The sequence below is a fragment of the Macaca nemestrina genome, chromosome 3 (genome assembly GCF_043159975.1).
Source record: "Macaca nemestrina isolate mMacNem1 chromosome 3, mMacNem.hap1, whole genome shotgun sequence".
NCBI lineage: Eukaryota > Metazoa > Chordata > Mammalia > Primates > Cercopithecidae > Macaca > Macaca nemestrina.
In genome coordinates, this window is record NC_092127.1 from 98512931 (window position 1) to 98538164 (window position 25234).

The following is a 25234-nucleotide window of genomic DNA, read 5'->3' on the forward strand; positions in this document are numbered from 1 at the left end:
AGTGGCGCGATCTCGGCTCACTGCAAGCTCCGCCTCCCGGGTTCCCGCCATTCTCCTGCCTCAGCCTCCCGAGTAGCTGGGACTACAGGCGCCGCCACCACGCCCGGCTAATTTTTTTGTATTTTTAGTGGAGACGGGGTTTCATTGTGTTAGCCAGGATGGTCTCGATCTCCTGACCTCGTGATCCGCTCGTCTCGGCCTCCCAAAGTGCTGGGATTACAGGCTTGAGCCACCGCGCCCGGCCCGGAAAGTGAGTTTTTTAATATAAGATTTCACATATATAAGAAAATATATATACATAATGATTTTGAAAAAATTTAAGAAAATATACTGTGAATAATAATACCTACAAAGACCTCTCTGTATGCCCCTTCTTAACTGCACATGCCTTCCCCCACTACCTCTAACAGATAATCTTATCCTGAATATGGTGTTTAGCATCTCCTTACTCTTTAAATATTTTTTTCTTATGGTTTTACTACATACATATCTATTATTTAACAATACATTATTTAAGTTTGCATATTTTTAACTCCATGTTCTGTAGGAGGATTTACCTGTGACTTGATTTTTTTGCTCAAAATATTTTTTGTGGGCAAAAGAATACAATTAACATAAAATATTCATTTAGATTAATATACTATACCTCATTGGGAGAGTAATGTGACAAAAACACTGGGGAAAACTTAAAATTATCTAGTAGTTTTGAACATGCATCATTACACTTTTGGAAGAGACCAGATTGCCATGGAGAGATTAGGCACCCTGCCCAAAATCATATGCACGCAGTAATTGTGACAGCTGACATTCAAATCTGAACAGTTTGTTCTAGTACATTGCATAAGTCTGTTTTCCTGCTGCTATAAAGAACTGCCCAGGACTGGGTAATTTAAAAAAGAAAGATATTTGACTCATAGTTCAGCATGACTGGGGAGGCCTCAGGAAACTTACAGTCATGGTGGAAGATGACTTCCACCATGGAAGGAAAGGAAGCAAGGCACCTTCTTCACAAGGTAGTAGGAAGGAGAAGTGCGGAGTGAAGGGGGAAGAGTCCCTTATTAAACCATCACATCTCATGAGAACTCACTCACTATCACAAGGACAGCATGGGAGAAATCATCCCCATGATTCAATTACCTCCACATAGTCTCTCCCTTGACACCTGGGGATTATGGGGATAATGGGGATTACAATTCAAGACGAGATTTGGGTGGAGACACAAAGCCTAATCATATCATACTTGTATCTTGTGATCACTACGCTAGATTTATTCTGCATTATTAAGTAATAACTTTAAGTAATATAAATAATACTTCTTACAAGAAAGATGATAGCTCAACATGGAGAGTACTCTATAAAAAAAGTTTTTTTTTTTTTGTTTATCATTCTTGATTAACCTAATAAAATCTATAGTGTCCTTACAAAACTAAGACATGTCTTACTTTAAAAGCTATTTTTAAAACTCAGGACATCTATTATTAATTTTCATGTCTTTCACATTCATAGAACCATGCCATAAAGGAATTAACAAATAATTTAACAACTGAACACTAGATGGAAATGGCTATTTCTCTTCTAGGTTTTGACTATCCAAATTAACACTTAGAATAGGTTGTTTTATAAGTTGAATTTCCTAAAGCCTATTACTCTGCTTTTGGAATTAACTTCAAAGGATTGCCAACGTGATTGCTTATCTTTTCTTATCCTACTTACTTTTCAGCACCTCCCCAAGTTGACCTTCTTGAAGCAATATTTTCTCTTGGCTTTTTGAAAGACACTATGCTCTTAGTGTTCTTCCTAGCTCCCTGGACACTCTTTCTCTTGATTTTCCAATCATTAAATATTGGCACATCCTACTCTTTTTTTAAATACAAATTCTCTCTTCCACAGCTTTAAATATAATCCATATGATCATGAATAATCAATCTACATTTCTAGCCATGATCTTGCTGGATGTACAGACACATTAATTCAAATTTCTGCTTGACACATACATTTGCATGTTGAAATAAGAATTTCAACCTTCACCTGGTCAAAATAGAACTCTTGTTTCCTTCTGTCTTGCACAGGTGACTCCTCTCCTAGTCTTCCAAGGCTCATAAAATGGCAATATAATCTGCCTGTGACTCAAGTGACAAATTTCAGAGTTATGCTTGATTTTTATCTTTCTGTCACCAGTCTATTCCAGTTCACAAGCAAGTACCATTGAGAAAACTTCTAAAAGAAACAAAACAAAACAAAACAGTACACATCTCTTCCCTTCTATCTCAACTTCTATCATTCTGGTTGTCACCCTGAATTCTCACCTGGAACAACCACAGTATATGTTGACTCTAAACAGGAAATTCAATTGACATGTTGTAGCACTTTTGTGGAGTGGTGTCAGGTCAAATGTGCTGCCATAATTGAGTAAGTCCAGAAAAGCATACATGGCAATAATACTTCTACTTTCAGTTTTAGCTAGTATGGCTTTTATTTAACATTATTGGTAAATTATTTTAATTTTATTAAAAATTATTGATAATTTTATTAAAAATAATTGATACTGATTCAATGAATACAACACATTATGCTATTAAGCATTTAGATATATATGTATATATACAAATAATATATATATTCTTTTTTAACTGTTATATTTGTAAGTGTTTAAGAAATCTCAAATATTTCACACCTGGCTTGACACAGTCAGCAATGATCACACAAGTAAGATCACTGCAGTGGCTCATGTTCATGACTGTCTACCCCAAACTCACACTGTGATGTCCTGTACACATTTTATTGCTTAATTGTCCGAGTAACCCTATTAGGTAGCTATTAATATTACATATGATGAAATAGAAACTTAAGAAAACCTTAATCAACTTACAATAGCTATACAGTGGCAGAAGTGAGATTCACACCTAGATCTCTACGATTCAAAACAGTTGTAATCTTTACCACTACAATATACTTCCTCCAGTGGAATTTTGTGAGTGAAATGGGGTTGGGGTTAGGAAAGAATTTTTCTTCACCTTCTCTAATCTCTCCAAGAGGACTGTTTAAATTTAGGGTTGTTTACAAAGCAAGAGTCATGGAATTATACTTTCCTCTTCTCCTCATCTCTTTTCAAGACCAAGTTGTACAGCATCATAGTCAGGCCTTATTTATGTAGGCAGAATGTTATTAAAAAATCTATCAGTCTAAGAGACACCATTATCTAAACCAGAGGTTTCTTCAAGGAGTATACAATGGGATCCATATGTGTATATGAAGACTGTGTTACCTTGTAAATGTTTTTTAACCTATATTATTCTAACAATGAGGGAAAATAACTTGTAATAATTTGTAAGAACTGACAATACTAAGTTAGTCTGTATGATAAATGGTCATAGTTGTTTTACAGGTCTCACAAGGGAAAACTAAAAATTCCACAAATGGGAGCATTGACAGTGGCATTTAACAGTTGTGTAATGACATTTCATGTGTTGCTATCCAAAATGTGTAATTTGATGAGTTTTGATAAACATGTAAACCTGTGCAGCAACCACATCATTTGAGATTAAAACAAATCGATTATCTTAAAATTTATTTAATGGATGTAGATCTGTCCTGAAAGATAAAATGTGGTGCTGCAGAGTAGCAAGTTCACTCACACAGAAGGTGCCTTTTGTTTAAGGTTTTAAGGTATGGCCCATTGAACTTCACAGCCAAACAATTAAAATTTCAAAAGCTTAAAGGAGTTATCCCCCACCTATTTCAAGTTAGAGTAGGGCTTATCTTGAAGAGATTTGTGGGTATGCATTTTGTCTAAGGAAATGATTCCCGAATAAGGTTTACAGGCAACCCTAAAAGGAATTTAAGAGAGTTATATTCACAGAAACACTTTCCAAGTTTGGTCTTTAAGAGACAAACAGTAAAATGAAAAGAGGTCTTTGAATACTAATGTCTACACCTACAAATAAGGATGAAGAAACTATTCTGCTGCAAAACATGTGCTACCTTTATAAGAAAGAATTGCCCAGAGGTTAGAACAAAGAACATAGAGGACAGAAAGAAAAGCAAGAATTTTCAGTAGGCCCTGAATCCTAACCAAAAAACTACTAACATGTGTATTATTTTACAGGTTAAAATGGAAAACTGTACTTGAGTTGCTGTGTTTAAACCTCATCTACAGCTATATATACTTTAGATTTTGAGATTCTGCACTTTGAATTGAGGTTATAATTGAATGATACTTTGAATGGCCTTGGGAGGGGCTGAGTGTACTTTGCATATGCGAGGAATATACCATTGACTGGTAGACCGCCTCCAAGATGGACCACAATGTTCCCTACCTCCTGGTATTCATTATTTTCATATTGTTCTTCCATGCTGAATCAAGTTTGATCTTTGTGACTAATAAATTTGACAAAAGTGATGGTATATTACTTCTGAGATTAGGTTACAAAAGACATGGTGCATTTTGTCTTCTCTCTCTCAGATTGTGTAGTCAGGGGGAAGCCAATTGACATGTTGACCAGTGAAAAGGCTACATGGTAAGAAACTGAGGCCTCTGAGTACCAGCAGTGAAGAACTGAGTCCTCTTGCCACACAGCAAGTGAATGAACTAGGCAGTAGATCCTCAAGTTCAGCCAAGAATTCATGACTACAGCCATGGTTGACATATTGAGTGCAACCTAATGAGATGCCTTCAGCCATAACCCATAGGTAACCACTCTCAAACTCGTAACCATAGAAACTTTGATATAACAAATATGGATTTAATCTACTAGATTTTAGAGCTAATTTTCTACACAGCAATGTATAATTTTATGATAACCTTATATCCTCCAATGCTGATAAATTTACTGTTAATTCTGTCATTTTATTATTGACTTTTTTGGGCTTATTGTTTGTCTGTTTTTAATTTTATGGTTTTATTCTTTATTATGTGTTTCTACATACTTCATTTGGATTTAATTTGCCCTACTTCTATTAGCTTCCTTTTTAATTGATATTTTATAGTTGAACATATTTTTGGGTGCATGTGATCTCTTAATGTATGTATACAATGTGGAGTGATTAAATCAGGGTAATTGGTATATACATCACCTCAAACATGTATCTTTTCTTTGTGTTGGGAACATTACAAATCTTCTAGCTATTTTGAAGTGTAACAAATTATTATGAACTATAATTTCCCTACCGTACTATTTAATATTAGAACTTCTTTCTGTTTGATTGTTTTTTTGTATTCATTAACCAACATTTCAAGGAAGAAAGTTAGGTTATGAATTATAGCACTCTTTATTTAAATATAAGCATTTAAAGTTACAAATTTCCCTGTAATCATAGTTTTAATGAGATCCAGAACATTTTGATTTGTGATATTATTATCATCATCTCATTGGAACATTTTAAAATTTCCTTTCAGCTTTCTAAATTTGTCTATGGGTTATATAGAAGTTTGTAATTTAATTTCCAAATATTTGATGCTTTTATAGTTATTTTATTATTTATGATTCCTCGTTTCATTCCATTGTTCTCAAGAAAATGTACCCTATAGATGTCTACCTTTTAAATTTAGTGGGACTTATTCTGTTACCCAGGATATACTTTTTCTTGATGATGTTCCACTCACATTTGAAAATAATATATAATTATTTTATTAAGTGTAGTATTCTATAAATGTCATTTGGGTTAAAAATATTGATAATATTGTTCAAGTCTTCTAGAAATTTTCTGATGTTTTTCATTTAGTTGCTTTATCAATTATAGAAAGAAATGTTTTAAATTCTTCAACTGTGATTGCTAATTTGTTTATTTCTTAGTTCTGTCAGTTTTTGCATTGTGTATTTAGAAGTTCTAGAAACAAGCCATCCATATGTTTGACTGTTGTGTCTTCCTAAAGAACTGACTTTTACCATTAGTAAGTATGGCTCTCTGACTGTGGTAAAATGTCATATATTTAGATCTACTTTGACATTACTATAGCCACTCTAACTTTCTGCCATTTGATGTTTTCACGACACTTCTTTTTCTAATTTTCCTTAAACATATTTTTGAGTCAGCAAAAATAAATAAATAAATACAAAGAAGGTAGCAAAGACTTGTAGTGTTGTTATTTTCAAATGATAAGTATAAAGAGAATTCTGATTATTAGATTGCTATCTATACTTCCATGGTAATTGCTTGATTTGGGTATTTCTTTACGACTCTTCACTGTTGCCTTTTCCTTCTCTAATTATCCATTGCTAAAGTTCCTACCCTATAGACTTTTCTTTCCATCTCAAGATGTGCTGATAGGAAAATGTCATTTAGTTATAAAATCCTTATTAATGCTCTTTGAATCATTTACTGAAATGTAGTAAAAATAAACCCTTTAAAAATTCCCAAGAGTGACGAATGATGAAGTTGAAAACGCTCTAAATTTTATAATGTAACTGCAAATTATACTGAAAAAAAAAAAAACCCAAAATTTTGCATTGAAAATTATCCTTGAAAGTTTTTCATTATTATTCCTTTTAGGTAAAATGAAATTAATGGTTGAACTATTAGGTAGTAGAGAAAAGAAAAAGAAAAATAGATTCCAGCTCTTTAATCAATGGCAGGTCTTTTCCAAATGTTTCACAGCCCCAATATTTCCATCAACTACATGGGCCTGTGAATTACATAAATTTTCAAATAAGTAGTTCCTTGATTTTTACTTATCTACCTATTTTGTTAGAATAGATTTAGCTCATTATATCAAAATATATTTGTTTGATAAAGAGAGAGTAGAGCAAACTAAAAGGAAATATTAAAACAAAACCCACCTCTGTAGATATTAAACATTTTCTTTTATAGATTAATAAAATTAGGTGAAAAAATTAAGAAAAAAAGAAAAAAATGATACCGTTCTCCTCCCTTGCTATAGTCATTCTTTTACCACTAATACTAGAGAATAAAGTGACAACAATAGAATTTCTAAGGGCCCAACATCAGTCATTTTTCTAAAAATAAAGGAGTTGAAGTTTGGAGTTGCTGGGAATATGAATGAGCATTTTAATTAAAAAAAAATCTTTAAAAAAGGATGACACAATTTGGAGTGTGATATTCCATTCAGATTATTAATTCTTAGCTCACCTCAAAATTAAAATCTAGGATGTCAACAGAACATCATTAGGAAAATGGTAAGCTTAGCCAAACAATAAGAAGTAATAATGGCTTTATACCAACAATTTTATGTTTATTAGATTTGCTAATTTGTGGTTTTATAATGATTTATGGTTGTCCTTTTCCTCTGAAATTGCCATGATGTTTAGTGAAAACAAAATTATCTCTGTGTGAAAAGAGTGAGTACATATGGAAATAACCAGTCTCTAAACCACTAGGCCTTTCTTCTAATCTGGAAGATGTAGCAGATAATTTTAAAAACACAGTTAATGAACACTACAGCCATCTACTGCATAGAAAGGTCTCAAAAATCTTCAGGAAATTATATCTACCATCGATAGACTTGGGCAAACAAATGAGTCTTGATTAAATTAAATCTAGTAATTTTTGTGATGTGTCTTTATTTCATATTTGGAGAAAAAACATATTGTACACTTCGTTTAATGAAGAGAAATTTTCTACATACTTATTTTGATCCTCATTCCATCAAGCACTCAAGCTTATTATTTGTTTTCTGTCAACAGTTATTTTAATGGTAGCCTGGAAACAGAATGAAATCTAGTTCCTTTCATTTATTTATTAATAAACACTTATTAAACAGCAAATACTCTCCAGGTTGAGAAGATACAAGAAGATGCAAGTTCACAAGATCATTTTCATGCATCTTAGAGTATCACTGGGAAAAGGAAGATTAGCAATTATAATGAGGAGACATAAGTGCTCCAATGATAGAGGAAATATAGACTGTTATACAACCTGTAGAAGAACTTGTAAGAGCAATTAGGAAACATTCAAAAAATTACAGGAGACTGACTTGATCACATATTCATTTTAGTCTGACAGCAATGAGTAAACTAATTCGATAGGTGGGAAGACTAGAAGTAAGAAGACCCGTTACGAAGTAACTTCAGTAAAATGGACCATCATTGATGTAGGAGCAGTTGGAAGAAGAGATAGATATAAGCAGATCTGAAAAGTATTTAGGAGCAAGAATCTCCTAAGTAGAGGAAGGTTTCCGGATGTTTAATACAAACAGTCTAAAACACAATATCCTAACCCAGTGCTTTTCCAGTATACTTGGAAGAGACACTTAGTAAGTCCTCACCATTCACATGTTTGGGCCAAAGACAGGTTCACTGAAGCAGAATATTTAGAGCAATGCCTAGCCATTATTCATCTCCATCTCTGGTTCCTACCCAAGATGATTCAGATACAAACATGCTGTTAGATTCACTTTCACAGTTTTATTCACTTTCAAAATTATATTTTATTGAAAGTATATATTATGTTATAAAATAGCATGTCACATATAATCCCCAAACCTGGATTAGATTAATATGGTTTATGTTGTTATGGTGATGGCATAAAATGGAAGAATTACTAAGCGCCAAATGAATTACTTGATGAAAATTTTTATTAAACCCAAAGTAGGTAGAATAATAAGTAATGCAATGCCAGTTAATGACAAAATAACTTTAAAAAAATCTGGAATTAGCTAATGGGATTTAACATTTTAATAGCATCTAAGGTCGTTAAGCCAGTAATACAAATTGCAAAATAATTTTAAACATGTGATAGCTCATAAAAAATGTTGCAAGAAGTAAATTTTATAGGTAGCTTTAAAATATTATAAGTAGACATCACCATTTATGCTTATATTCATTAAAATGACATAACCAATATGAACTATATAGATAAGAGTACTTGAAAGAGAGAGTACAGGTCAAGTACCCCTTATCCAAAAGGTTTGGGACCAAAAGTGTTTTTTGAATTTTTTCAGACTTTAGAATATTTGCATATACCTTATAAGATGTCTTGGAAATGGGACCCAAGTCTAAACATGAAAGTCCTTTATGTTTCATATATACTTTATAGACATAGCCCAAAGATAATTTTATACAATATTTTTAATAATTTCATGTATAAAACAAGTTGTTTAAAGTACTTACATGTGGAATTTTCCACTTGTGGTGTCACATCAGTGCTCAAAAAGTTTTAAATTTTGGAGTATTTTGGATTTAGGATTTTCAGATTAGGGATGCTCAACCTGTATATTTATTTAGCCTGTTGTGTAGAACTTTCCAAGGAATTATTTTTATTACTCCACAATCCTGAATCTGTTCTAGAAACTTTAGGGAAGTCATCTATTAAAAATCTGTCTAGGCATCCTTCTAGTCACTAGTCATTAACCACAACCCTACAGCAATCTTAAACAGGTTAGGCCAAAAATATTCTGTGTTCTCACTATTACTATCTCTGGATATTTTCAAATGCTATTTGTAGAAGATGTCCCCTCAAAAATAATAAAGGATAACTTGATTTGCTCACAAGAAAGGTGTACCTTTATTAGCAAAAGTATAAAAATGTCATGAATGCATTGCATTTCTACTAAGTGATAGGTTTCAAATAGATCAATGGGAAAAAATATATAAAAGCAATACTCATGTAACAAATATCTCAAATAAAAGAATATTCTAATATGACATATAAAAATTAAGTAGTTATTTTACCTTGAAACCAGATAACAGGGACCTCCTGCCATTAAAAAATAATCTGTGAACAAAGATTGAACTATTGTACATCACAAAAAATCAGTTCAAAAATAGGAATGAATTTTTTTACATTAAAAAGATATTGTTAATCTAAATGCATATTGATATTAAACTCAAATTTAGTAATAAAATGGGAATTGCAGTTTAAAACTTCCTGTCTTAAGGAACATTTCAAAAAACAATTTTCTTTAGAGACACCTATTATGAATATCTTCTTAGTAGAACTGTTGTCTATGCTAATCATACAATAGTATTGCTTTTCCCTGTTGATAATAAAGACCCTCTGCTCACTGAATGGGCTGCACAAACATATATTAAGTATTCTTCACTCTACATCAGCTTTAAAAATAGATTCTCTTCAGCTTCTTTGAATACTCCTTAATAAAGACAAACAGGTGGCAGTATAAAAACCATCTCAATATATTTTGAATATTGACTTTATAGTGAATATCACTGAATATTTTAAAATTATAAAATTAAGTACTCTAAGAAAGCCTCTTGCACCTTCTGTCAGTTCTTTCTACTTAACTTTTGCTTGAATTGACTTGTTATTAAAATTCAGACCAAACAGAGAGGTAAAAAGCTGAATAGTTGAGATTAGTACCTTTTAATATAACAGCTGTTACTAAGTTTGCCTTGTTTGAAGAGGATCAGGTTGCATGTTAAGCCAAAGGTTGAAGAAATTCAAACTTATCTATTCATTCGCAGTCAAATATTTATGTTGTCAGTATAGAAATCATATAGTTATACACATAGTAATGTGCTAGTAAATATTTAACAACAGGCTTGCCAAAAATACAAGGCCTTAATTTGCAGTGTTTGCCAATTTCTGAGGCATAAATACTCCCACATGGCTGATTTCAAGCTACCAAAATGACATAAATGAATCTACATGTTGGAAATCTGTACAGTAGGAATTATATAGTACTTCCACCATGTGATTCTAAAAGATGTAAATCATCTCACAAGTGTAGATAATAGTAAAATAAATAGAAAATATGTTTTGAATACTGATTACCCTTTTTAAAAGTAATTGATTTAATTATAAGTTCATATAATTTATTTGATGCCTTTGCTTAACTGCCAGCTCACATAATTTCTGAAATTCAAAGGGTAATCAGGTATAAGCATACCACTCCAGCACAACACATTATAGGATCCAGAAAATGCAGAAACAAAGGTTGCCCTAGTGATACAACCTGTATGGGACACAGAGAAGATATCTTCCAGTTTTTGTTTACGATATGGTTTGACTGTGTCCCCACCCAAGTCTCAGCTTTAATCATAATAATCCTCATGTGTCAAGGTGGGGGGCCATGCGGAGCTAATTGAATCGTGGGGGTGGTTCCCCAAATACAGTTCTCATGGTAGTGAATAAGTCTCATGAGATCTGATGGTTTTATAAATAAGAGTTTCCGGGCACAAGCTCTGTTGCCTGCCGCCATGTAAAATGTGACTTTGTTCCTTCATCACCTTCCACTGTGATTGTGAGGCCTCCCCAGCCATGTGGAACTGTAAGTCAACTAAATGTCTTTCCTTTATAAACTACATAGCCTCAGGTATGTCTTTATTAGCAGTGTAAGAACAGACTAATACAGTTTATAACAGCTGATGAGAGCACACTGGAAGCCCCAATAGTCTATGGCATTCATTTATCTTATATTGCCTTCTTTCTTCCTGATTCAATTCTAGCCTCCAGTGGTAACTGCTAGCATTATTATGAAAGTGTTCAAAAAGCAAATGGTAGCAATCATTATAACATAGAGACTATCAATTCTAAATAATAATATTTTTCTCAATTCTTTATTAATATCTCCAATCAATAAAGGTAAATCTACTTAAAGATAATGGGATGTAATACAAAGACACAAATTTCAGGCTGTTGCCCTGAAATTACACTTACTTGAGGAAAATAATTTAAAATTATTAACTCTCACTTCACATGTCACGATTCAATAATAATCGTGTGTATACGTTTTATAGAAATCCTTCAAATAAAACAAATGTTGTAATTATAAAAATCAAACCAAAGCAAACTTGAATCCTAAAGAATGGCTGATTTCTGGGCACAAGCGTAAAAGAATCCCATGATGCATTTTCCTGACTAGCTCACTCTTTCACTAACTAGGCCCAGATTGTGTGGAGGGTAGCTGCATTCCTTAGGCAAAATCATTCCAACCTTCAGATTGAATTTTACTGTAATTCAACTTTACTGAATTCTGATTATTATTGGAACAAAAACGACTAAGTAAACTACTTTTATGGTATCATAAAAACAAAGCCCCAGTATCATTGATGTGAAATACATTTAATAGATCTCTCAATAGCTTTATAATAGCATGTAACCATAACTTTATAGCTGACATCCATTTCTCCTTAACTGACAAATAGAAGGATGTTTGGGATTAGTTTATTATTTTTTAAGTATTTCATAAGCTCTTAAAATTTTAAGGCTAAAGAGTACCTTATAAACCAGAACTTCAAAACATTCATTTGACATATGAGACTAGCTAAGGTCCAAGAGGAAACCCCACCCCTGCACAATGCCATGCAGTTAATCACTGACAGAGCAGGGTCTCACCACGTCTTCTGACTTCATTGTCTACCAGCACTGAAGGACATTAATCTTAGAGCAAACCATTACCTCTTGAAGAACTCTCTTCATCTTTAATAATAACGTCTTGACTGCTGTGCAGTCCTGTAACATCAGTCTGAATGGCAAAGAATCTATGCCTCCGTTTTCTTCCACACCTTGTAGGGGCCAATCCGCAGATGGACTGTTGGGCATTCGGCTGATGTGGGAACACCTGGCTTCTTGATCAACGTCCTTTGTTAATTTCAGGGAAAGATTCCTAATAAGAAAAAAAAAAAAAAAAAAGAACAAAAATTACAGTGCAGCATGCTTACAGCAGTATTTCCCAAGTTGTTGATCAGTGGTTCTAGTATCCTAGAAAGTATTTCTTGTGTCCTCATTTCATGATATTATTATTATCATTATTTTGAGACGGAGTCTCGCTCTGTCGCCCAGTCTGGAGTGCAGTGATGCAATCTCGGCTCACTACAAGCTCCGCCTCCCGTGTTCACGCCATTCTCCTGCCTCAGCCTCCCGAGTAGCTGGGACTACATGCGCCCGCCACCATGCCTGGCTAATTTTTTGTATTTTTAGTAGAGACGGGGTTTCACCGTGTTAGCCAGGATGGCTTGATCTCCTCATCTCATGATCCGCCTGCCTTGGCCTCTCAAAGTGCTGGGATTACAGACATGAACCACTGCTCCCAGCCTCACGACATTAGTTTTTAAAAATTTTCAGACATTCCAGTAGAAATTATGCAATGGGTCAAATACATATTTAGTGTTAAGATTCAATGAAAATTGCAGTTTTAGGATATAATCATTCCATTAAAAAATTCTTTATATTTTTAAAACCAAGAGACCTATCCAATAATGATAATTAATATTGTAACATACTTTTTAGGGCTTGTGTTTAATTTCAATTATATATATATATATGTATATATATGTATACATACGCATTTCTGAATTATGTTATTTTCTTATATATTTTATATCATATAATTTTCTAAATTATATGACAAGATACCTTAGCAACCTAAATAGAGAAAAAAACAAACAGATGCTCTGGCACTTGCCACCAAGGTCAGGCAATAATACAGATAAGAAAATATATTTTTAATTAATTTTATTCATGTGTGATTATTCACAAACAGAATAACTGAATTTGTAAATTACTAGATAATTAGTAAACACATTTTTGAATAATATTCAATTGTTTACTTATCTTCACAGGTATGCTCAGTGGTTCAATTGTCCTTTGAAGGGATAAGATAATAATTATTACCTCCATTTTATATTTATAATGAAATAATGAATAAAAAATTATGGCTAACATTTTTTGAGGGTTGACTACTGTCCAAGTACTGTGCTAACCACTCCATGTGTGTTAATTCATTCAAACCTTGAATAACTTCAAGAGGTAAATATAAAGCACAGATAAGTAACTTTTCTTGTTGTTAAAGAGTTAGTAAGAAGTGGATGTAAAATGAACTAACCTAGGAATTTTCCCCCTACTAACTACATAATGTGCATACATATAATAATAGCTAATATTTATATAGTTCTTATTGAACCTCAGGCAATCACGTAATGACCTAATAGGTTTTAAATCATGTAATTCTCACAACAATTCTTTTAGGTACTATTATAATCTCCATTTCCCAATGGGGTGATTTGAGTCAAGAGAGGTTAAGTAACTTGCTGATAGTTACACAGCTAACAAGGGATATTGCTGAGGTTTGAATGCTGGTAATGCACACTTAGCTCTAAACCACTACAGTGTTGCATTTTGTGTGGAAAACAAGCATGCAATTGAATAAAATAGTATACTTACAGTTATACTAAGAAACATTAACATTTTCACTTTAAAGTGTATATTTAATCTGATACAATTGATCCAATTTAATTATATTATGTCCAACTTGCAATGAACTATACAGTCATTCTTATAGGCTTCTATTTAGTGTTAATGCTTTCTAGGGCTATTTTCTCTAAGACCAATAAGAATAAAATCAAATATAAACATTAGAAGTCACAGTAGGTATATATTAAATTAGAGTAGTACTTTAGTTATAATCGAATTTTTGAAGATGTATCATTTGTAAGTTGTGAACTTGCCTGATATTTGGCATATATTAGGCTGACTCAGCAAATAGTTGTATATGTATAATTGAAATTGAATAGATAAATGCAATAATGGGTGAATAAATAAAACACAATTTGTTGTAATCATCTACACACACAACTCTCATACAGAAAAATGTTTCTGTATTGTGAATTTTTATGAATTGTGGGGCTCCTGTCCATGGCTCTAAATTTCCTGCCACAATTACAATAAAATTTAAATTATATTTCTATAATTCCTGTTAGTTAGCTTGCTGGCTCTTTAAAATTATTTGGTCAGTCATGGATCTAAACATCCATGCGGACTGACACAACTTTCAGGAATCATGTTAGTGTGAAGTTCTAACATTGTATTTCAGGAAATTTACTGAGGCTCTGGAGATTATAATTTAATATTTACAAATTTAAATATCTTTGCCATTTTCAAATAGCTAAGATGAACCATGTACAGAAATGCATTATGAAGATAAAATTAGTCATTTTTTCATACTTCAATAATTTGAATATATTTTTAATCCCAAAAGGAAAAAGATGATGGCACTTTTTCCAAAATTATTGAAAACATCCACATTGTGTCCAGAAGAGCAGCGATGGCTGAAGTTGCAGAGATTAATAGAATTCTGTCACTGACTTTAAGAGGTTCACCACAATTATTAACTTTTTAGTAGTTCATACCAAAAAAAAAAACCTAATATTCTTTCACATATGAGAAACAAATCAATTTATCTCAAAACATTTTATCTCTACATGAAAAAATAGATCTGCTACAAGGCTATGGTAATCAAAATCATTCTTAATTAGGTTGAAATCGTCAGTGAAATATCTGTTAAATGGGGTTGTCACTCAGCTGCAAAGGCCGGCACAGCCATCCTGTTTTATGTTGATTGCCATTGTCTTTCTGATTGGTTGGTACTTATGGTTTATGGTTGTTCAATATATTGAATATTAATATTTTGATCAATAGATATTATTGGGCAGAAAAATACCCAAGTATCTCTGGGTAAATTCACCTAAAATTATCCTTGTGGTTGACAAGAAAATGAAGAAAAATCTCTAATACAAAGCCATATTTTCCTCTAGTACAGAAAACATACAATAAGGCTGGTGAGGGGAGAACAAGATTCAGGTGCTCTTCTGTTCTTGCATTTAGCAGGGTTCACTGGATAATACAATTCATGCACTTGGGGATATATAACTCTGTCTGCCAACTCTGAATTATTATAGTTTCAAGAAACTGAACAAATGTGCTTTATATCACCAAAGATAGTCCTTTAACTTGGCAAAAAAAAGAGTATGATACTGAAGCTGGATACAGTGGTTCATTAATCACCATAACTACTCCAAACAAAAAACAAAGACAATGTAATCTCCACTGAACACATTTATATACAGTTCATCCTCTCTGGGTCAACTTCATGAATCCTAAGTAAAATTGTTAACAATATTTACACATGCCTCATTGCTTATGAGTGCTAACCAAGTTTTCATAATTTAAGATTTAGTAACATTTAAAGTTTGAGACATACAGACTTTTCTAAGCCCATAAGTACCAAAATAACATAGGTTTTGGATGAGATTAATAGCAAATCTCATAAATGTTACATTAAGTGGATTCTTGAATGAGTAGAAGATTTGAGTCTTTCAACTGATACTTAACACATTTAAGTTAAACTACGATGGTGAACTGGCTTTATACTTTTCTCCCTGGGATCCTTTGTGTGAAAGGAATTTCTTACCAAACTAGTTCAAAAGTTGTGCCGTAATTCTCTTTTCAGTATGGCAGACAAGTTTAATGGGAAAACATATATCTTGACACACACTACAGGGGAACTGAAAGATTTCCCTTACCTGAGAGAGAAAGAGTATTTTTATGATTTTTTTTTTCTCACTTAGCTATAACTAAGTAGTATCATTGGGTAGTTAGAATTTCCTCTTTCCCACCAGTGCTCTTCAAATCATTTGAAAGTTTCTTAATATAATGGCCCAAATGACTATCAAAATACAAGATCATGTCAGTTGCATAGCATTGATCCCATTATCTGTCATAGGAACTTTTCTTTATTTAGTGCAATGACATCTTTCATTATCGGGAATGTCTATAGCCAAAAAGCATCTCAATGGCTTACACTTTATAATGTAATTGTGATTTCTGAACCAAATTTCCAAAGAATAGAAAAGTAAGTAACCCCTATTTACCCAGCATAATAAATAAGCATATGCACACAACTGCCTTCCAAAGCTTCATTAAGTAAAGCTGCAGAAAATAATAATTTTTAAAAACCTTAACTTAGGAAACTTACTGTTGTTGCAACCTCATTTTAAAAAGGTTCAGGTTATTTATGGTGAGTTTAATCCTAGCTTGAATAATTCTAAGACCAGCACAATGACATAAATCTATATTAATGAACTGGCATTCCCAGAACCTAACAGAAACTATCTGTTTAAGGACCTACCTACAGAAAGGCTGTTGATTATGAATAACTTATATTTTTCATACTTCCTTTCCAAATATATTGTTTGAGAGTGTCATTTTAGGAAAAGACTTGCATCTCAAATTGTTCTGTAGCTGGATGTTTCATCATATTTCTAGAATAGATGAAATCAGCAATTCCCTCTATAGTAAGTGTAGTGGTTATAAGAACTTAACACTACATTTAGATAAACATTTACATATAACAAGTTATTTCACCAGTACCAGTGATATGGGGAAAAGCAACATAGAATTCAAATATCTTAACATAGCCAACAAGGTTGTTTTATGGTCTAGAAACTCTCTCACAAAACCTCAGAGCCTCTTTGCTCTTTGAGTTCCAAACACATTGGCCTTCATTCAGGCCTTGAAATGTGCCAAGTTCCATCCTGCCTCAGGGCCTTTGCATATGTTGTTCTATCTTCATAAAAAAATATCCTTTACCCACTTTCAGATCTTCCCTTAAAAAACATCAGGTCGCCAGAGAAACCTCTGCAGCTAGTACCCCACTCTTAAAAAATACGCAGGTACCTCTTTTATATGGTAGGACTTCATTTTTAATGCTTATCACAGATGCATTTAAAAAAACTAATTTGAAGGGACCTCTAAGAACACATTGGACTGAGCTGATCTACACTCCACCTCATGTTCCAAATACGAATAAATGCTAAATAACTTATAACCATGTTTATTTTATAACATGTTACAGTACAAAAGGAAAAGCCAGATGAACTTCCAGGTGCCATATGAAAGAAAGCAAACCAGAAATAATTATACAAATTGCCACTGTGGTGGTGTCAGGGTATTGAACTTGCATGAAGTTTCTAAAAACAGAGACTGCAGCAATTTCTTATGCCTATGCAGATAAAGGATGATCTGCCACAGACAAAGGGGACTCATAGTGTTGATAGACATAAGAGTTCCAAAATTTAAAAAGGCTCAAAAATTCACTTGATCTACTAGTAAATTAACTGCCTGCTAGAATAACTCTATTCTTTCTGTAAAGGAAGACAATAAAATACAGACTCTGATAAACATGTCATCCATTCGTGTGTGGCAAATATTCACATAAGCAGATATGCAAAGAAGCAGAAAAACAATTTACAGACAGACACTAACAATGAGATGACCCATAGATTGGAATTAGCTGACATGAATTTGAATCAGCATTATAAACATCTTCAAGGTCTATTAAACATGGTAATAACATAAAAAAATGGCAAGTCTCAGCAGAGAAAAGAACATTATAAAAATGAAAAACAAAAACAAAAACAAAAAACCAGAAACTCGAGAACCAACTGATAACATTTCTGAAAGGAAAAAATTATTATGGGCAGACATTGTTGGCTGCCCGCCCGCTCTTCATTTTATATCTCCTTCCTGCTTCTTTCAAAAACAAAACTTCTTAATTTGTTTAAATGCTGGTTCTCCTATGACTCAGAGAAATAAGAGAAAGACTGGGGTAGGAGGGCTTCAGGAAAATATTTCCTCCCTGGCAAAAAGAAAAAAAAAAACACAGAATAATTATAGCTATTTTCCTTTGGGTGTTGTTTTGTCTTGATACATTGCCTGGAATGGTTGGTGTATCACACAAAAGAGAGGAGAGTCAGCTGTAAAAAAAAACAAAACTGGTGGCTGGGCAGGGTGGCTCACACCTGTAATCTCAGCACTTTGGGAGGCCAAGGTGGGCGGATCACTTGAGGTCAGACATTCAAGACCAGCTGGCCAACAAGGTGAAACCCCCTCTCTACTAAAAATAAAAATACAAAATTAGCCAGCAGTGTTGATGCACGACCGTAATCTCAGATACTCAGGAGGCTGAAGCAGGAGAATGGCTTGAACCCGGGAGGTGGAGGTTGCAGTGAGCCCAGATCACGCCACTGCACTCCTGCAACAGACTGAGTGAGACTCCGTTTAGAAAAGGGGAGGGGAGGGGAGGGGAGGGGAGCGGAGGGGAGGGGAGGGGAGAGGTCATTGTTTCTTGTAACTTACCAAGTTGGGGATTCCCTACCTCTAAATTTCTTGTTAGACAAGTTTTGGGGTTTTTTGTTTTTACTGTTTAATAATCTTTCTGTTAGGTTTGTCTTTTACTTGAAGGTGAAGGCATTCTAACTGGTATAATGGCTAAAGGACATATTCCAGTAAGAAAGACGTTAAATCTAGAAGTAAGGGTGAAATATCATAATTAACTGTGTAACTATTTATTTCTGTATTTGAGACTAGGACAATTCAAGGAAGTAATAGGGACAGTACTTATATTTCTTGTTCATTAATGTATCCATAAAACCTTGCATAATTCTATGTAATAGTCAAATAAATAGAATAATCAAATTTAGTATAGAAAAAGCATAATAGTCCATCATGTAAAATATCTCCATTTAATATATAGGAAAGCTCAAGCCTAAATTAATTTTCTAACTGTCACATAGAGACTGTGAAATTCTGGTTTCCTGACTTTTAGTCCAGTATTCTTTTATCATATTGTGTCATCTCTTAATAGGGTGAAATTTTTAAATATACTTATATTTATCTATTCTATTTTCACTGAAGCTAGAAGAGTGAAATATTACTAAGTTATAGTCTTAGGGAATTAGATTAAATATTAAGGACTCCCACTATTCACTAAAATTAGTTTCCTTGTCCAAAATTTTATTACTTTTATTTTTACACCTATTTTGGTGCTTATTTTTTGCTGTGTCCAAAATTTTAGAGAAAGCAACCTATAGTGTAAAACTGATCATACAGACTCTGCAAGTTCTTGCTTAGTGTTAAAAAGAGAAGGGTTGACATGATTGTGTATGTTCAGTACCTTTTCTCCATGCCATTAATGTCATGAGTATTTTTCTCTCCCATTTTCTAGTTTCACACTCACATGTGATTTGAGATCCAGGTTAAAGACCATTTCACTTATGAAAAGAATCAGAATTAATGAATGTAGAGATGAAAATACAATCAGGTTGAACAAATTATTGTTTAAAAATTCCATACACATAAAGATACACACCAAATTTGTTTATGCATACAGACATATTTTTTCACTTTCTAATTAATTATTTAATTGTAGGTATTGTATGCCTGTAATTATGCTATGATTGAAGTAATAATACATTTGGGTTTCTTTCCTAGAGCTCTAAAACTGACAGAAAGTTGAGAGCACAAAATCATCAAAGACATTTCATACAGATGGAAATAAATCAAACTCTTATTTACTGCCCCCTAATATTTGTAGAAGTTGCTCTTAACTTACAAAATATCACAGGCTGGTGGGTCTTCCTATGTCTAAGAGGTATCAAACAAATTTTTTTAATCTAAAATTATTTCTCTTTAGCCTTTCATGCAATTCATCATATAAACAACATAAATCATCTGCTATGTTGGAACACTTACATTTTCCACATTTTCCAAACTGCACATTTTTCTCCTGTGGGGATCAGGAAAATTTTCCCACCCTCTCATTCACCACTATAGGGAAGAGTAATTTTATTTGGGAAATTTTAAATTACTGAAGAAGAGTAATGAGTTTAACAAAGTCTCATCTGAGGAATAATTATTTCACGATGATACTGAGGAGCTTTCAAAATTTGCTAGAAGTTCAGTTCCATTGTAGTTTTTAGTACATTTACTATCAAATACATTTATAAACATGAAAAACCTCTAAAAGGGGATATAATTTTTACTATATTAAATATTCTATTTAATATTTGGTTGAAACAGCATTTTATACATATAGACAATGAGTATTTATTTTATAGTTACCTATAATGTAGATCTTACAGTTACATGTTATTTTTGGCTTTTTAACTTATATATTATAATTCATTTGAAATATATTTAGTGGAAGAAATATATAAGATAATTAATTATTCACTTTATTTTTGCTTTTTGAAATATAGGCTTTTATTTTTTAAGTCACAAACTCCAGGTCTAAAGTGATTTATCTATTATAAACTTCTTATCAACAATAAAAGTTTTATACTTACAGTGTAACAGAATCAATAAGATGAGAATTATCATTTATAGAGAGAGAAAATTATATTATGAAAATAAATTTGTTTTAAATGTCAATTGTCACCTACCTTCTTCCCTTCAATATCAGAATAATGAGCCGCAAAAATACCAGTGCCTTGCTTACTTCACATCCATATTATGTAAGAAATGTGATTAATCTTACAGGACCAAACTACTAAAATAAAATCCAATCTATTTCATTATCACATAAAATAGTTAGAACATAATGTTACTGTTTTAAGAGCTAATATGTAAAATTGTTGTAGCCACTTAAGGAATGCACAAAATGGGAGTTTAGATGTGATTTACGAAAAACATTATTAAAAATATTACTGTATGTATATTTGCTTCTGACAATTTGTTACAATATTCAACAAGTGGCAATCTAAGAGCTATAAGTGTTAGCCAAGAAATTATAGTCTAGAAAATAATGTTTCTAAAAGGAAAATTATTGTCTTGTAATTTGGCATAAAGGTAATGCCTAAAAGTATTGGCATAATCCATAGTGGCTAGGAAACTAAAGCTTCCAATACTTTTCAAAGGTAAAAGACTTGGCGCTTATGACTTTGAAATTACGACTTAGAGTAAATCTTTAGGGTGACAGAACTTTATCAATTTGAGAATGATTAATAAAACCTACATTAATCTTCCCAATCAAATTTCATACATTCCATTCTCAAAGTAACAAAAGGACTTGTGATAGTTTGTATTCAATTTCAACTAGAAAAAAGATTTTCCATACTATGCCAAGTCAAGGATTCCAAAATGCCTTGACATACCCACTCACACCCACACACACAAAAATCATCTAGATTACTTTCAAATATACGAATTCCAGAGCCCTACCTCCATCCCACTGTGTCATAACCTTGTTTTGCTCTGCAATGCATTTAGCTTTAGCAAAAGAAACAAAACATACATTGTCATAGAAGAATAGATTAGACTAATCTTCTCATGTTCGCTGGTCATAGCTTTTCCTAGTATATATGTGAGTTTACGATATAGTGCAAAATCTAGGTGGCTAATTTGTACACATCTTTTAAGATTGAACTAATGCACCCCCATCCCCACCAGGAAGTCCTCTCCAAACCTTACTACCTGCGGCTGCACTGGTTGCCTCTTCTCATTGCTCTGGTAACACCCTATGTACACCTCTGTACTGACCACATTACATATTGTACTGACCACATTACAATCTACATCCTTCACATAACTGCAGACTCTTTGAAGGTGAAAGATTCTCTTTTGGCATATTTGTATTTCCAAATGCCTAGCTCCCAGCAGTTTCTCAATAAGTATTAGTTGAGTGAATACAATATGTGGCAATTTCATATACATTAAACACATATGCTAAGAATTCTGCTGTATTAATCTTAAGTAACAGCATTTACACATCACAGTTTCCCAGGGAACACTTTTTAGACTTATCTTTGGAGTCTCACCAAAGGCAAAGCTATTCAAGTTAGTAAAAATATTCTGGGTCAATGAACTGTAGGTAGATAAAGAAGATATTATCAATTAGTAGAATAAAACAATGAAAATGACAAAATCATACTTACAATGATAATAATAAAGAAAACAAGGATAGCATGTGAATATAGATATCCAGCAGTTTCACAAGGAGGAATTCTAGAGAAATGTTCATGACCTCTGAATTTAAATCCAGCCCCTCCTGAGAAATGAGATTCTTATTTCAGGGAGAACATTTTTGTAAAACAAAATTGTAGTGGAGGTTCAATTGTTGGATAAGAGTTTTTTAATTTAATATAGAAAACATTGTGTCACTTCCTACTTATTTTGAAGGGCTTTCCTACTAAATAAAAAGCATTTAATTAGGCTCTAGGCAATAAGGTGTCACAAAGCCCTTGCCTTACCAATTGACTTGCTCAATTATAATATTAATAATACACAATAAACTATAAATCAGTCTAGCAAGTCTAGAGATATGTTTTAGTTTGAATTACAAAACTATAGTCTAGGCTATTGATGGCTACTTCAATCTGCAGCCACAGGATATAGTAAATAGAACATAACTAGCCCCACAAACCAAATCATATAATAGATAGTTCTCATGTGATAAAAATAACAGGTGTGGCTTTGGAAACTAAATAATAAAAATTTTTAACAACACATTAATCATCAAATACATTTTAAAAATATTTTTAAATTATTCAGAGCTCGTTGTATAAAATTGGCAGAGTAACAACTTGAAAAATCCTGATTAAGAATCCTGCTGTGCTGAATCCAGTATTTCTTAAATTCATTTGAACACTCATTCACTAATTTATTCTTTCAACACAAATTTATTGAGATGTGCAATTTATTAATGTCCTAAGAAACTATATTTGTAAAATATTATCAAAAATAGTTTCCTAGGAAGATGTTTGGAGAGCATATTATAAAACTACAAAAGTACCTTTTTTGGTATTATATTTTGAAACTTAATGGTAAATATTATTATAATAAACAAGATAGAAAAATCACACTGTCAACAACATGTAGAACTAACAAAAATGTAGTTATTTTGTACAAACAAAACAAAAGCGTAGTTAGAACTAATAAAAGTGTAGCTATTTTGTAAATAATGAGAAAGTTAACTGTAAATGGACAAGAAAGACAAAGGGTATCTATACTCTCTCCCTTTGAAATAGCATGTCTATCCTTTCTTTGAAATAGAGAAATTACTGGGCTTCAGTATAATACCTGGCAAGGTTATCCATGTAAATGAAAAGCATATAATATGGTTTATACATAATTATATATAATAGAACTGTCAAAGTATGAGCATCTGTTGCAAGGAACAAACAAAAAATCCTTGAAGTTAGTAAGAAAATCTCAGGCTAGACCTTGGAAAGGGTAACATGAAGACAGAATGTCATCACTGAACTAATTTAAATGATTCAGTTTAAAATAGCTGAATTACTTTCCATTACTCATCAGTATAGCACCAACATAGACAAATACTACAATCATATGTGTAAACATGTTACATGGCTATAAATCGTAAGGTTAGATAAGTTAGAAGCTGCAAAATGTTTTAGGTTTCTGTTGATGAATCTTTTCCTAACTCCTTTCTCAAAGACACAGACACTAAGACGGTTGGTTGGACTCTACCTTTGTGCTCCAATATATTTTCCTTTGACTGTTATCTCAGTTTCTTTCTTTCTATGCTGAAGTGTACTTGACATTTAAAACCAGATAACAGTGGTTGCTGGTGGCATAGGATGGTTTTTCTTTTACACAAGCAGCAGAAACACAGATTGGTATCAACATTCAATTGTCTTTGAAACAGAGATGAGGATAAAAACTCAGCCCTCTTCTTAATACAACCAGAGAAGAGGTGAGAGAATAAAAGCTCCATTTTGCTCTTTCCTCTTCAGAGATAACTGTCCATTTAGAAAGGATAACAGAAAAAATAAATAATTCCTCCCCAAAAAATAAAGTTCCATTCCTAAGACACACCTTCACCAAATAATAGTATTATGTTGTTTTATATGTATTGTTTCATACATATGAAACATATGTTTGAAAAGAATAATTTTTTTCTTTATGTGTAATAATTATATTTTAAATTATGTCACCTTCAGAGATATTTTAATAATCAATTCTGATATTCATATTTTCCTAGGTGTAGAGACTGAACAGGATACAAACAGCAAAACAGAACTTTAAACCCAGACTCTGGCTCCAGAGTGTGAGTCCTAACATTTCCACTCCCTTCAGAGACAGCCGCTTGGCAATATCCTCAATAAGCTTCTTAAGCCAAACTCTAAAAGCCATGAATACATACTGATTAGAGGATATAAGCTAATTTCACCTCAGAGTAATTCCTATAAGCTCTTTTATTTCTATTTAATCTAAAACATTTTTCTCTCTCTCTCTCTCCTTTATTTATTTATTTATTTATTTATTTATTTATTTATTTATTTTTTGGTGATGGAGCTGCACTCTGTGGCCCAGGCTGGAGTGCAGTGGCCTGATCTCAGCTCACTGCAACCTCCGCCTCCCAAGTTCAAACAATTCTCCTGACTTAGTCTCCCAAGTATCTGGGATTAGAGGCATGTGCCACCACACTCAACTAATTTTTTATATTTTTGGTAGAGACGGAGTTTCACTATGTTGGCCAGGCTGGTCTTGAACTCCTGACATCAAGTGATCCTCCTGCCTCAGCCTTTTAAATTGCTAGGATTACAGATGTGAGCCACCACACCCAGTCTAAAACATTTTTTCTCTTATTCTTCAACAGTTTGTTAGAAGAGTGTAACATACTGGAAAATTTAACCAAAAACTACTTTATTAAAAAAGTTTCCTAGAATCATTGAAATTAATAATTTGGTATACAGGCATATCTCAGAGATGTCATGGGTTCGGTTCCATGCCACTGCAATAA

At 32.8% G+C, this 25234-nt stretch overlaps 1 protein-coding gene across 27 annotated transcripts in view; it reads right to left on the minus strand.

The window, feature by feature from the left end:
* LOC105479621 (coiled-coil serine rich protein 1) overlaps positions 1-25234 on the minus strand; it is a 1449255-nt gene that overhangs the window by 940932 nt on the left and 483089 nt on the right. For all 27 annotated transcript variants that reach the window (XM_071092580.1, XM_071092584.1, XM_011737666.3 and 24 more), the window contains exon 6: positions 12313-12520. In XM_071092580.1, the coding sequence (XP_070948681.1) occupies positions 12313-12520 (208 nt within the window). The remainder of the gene's footprint in view (positions 1-12312; positions 12521-25234) is intronic.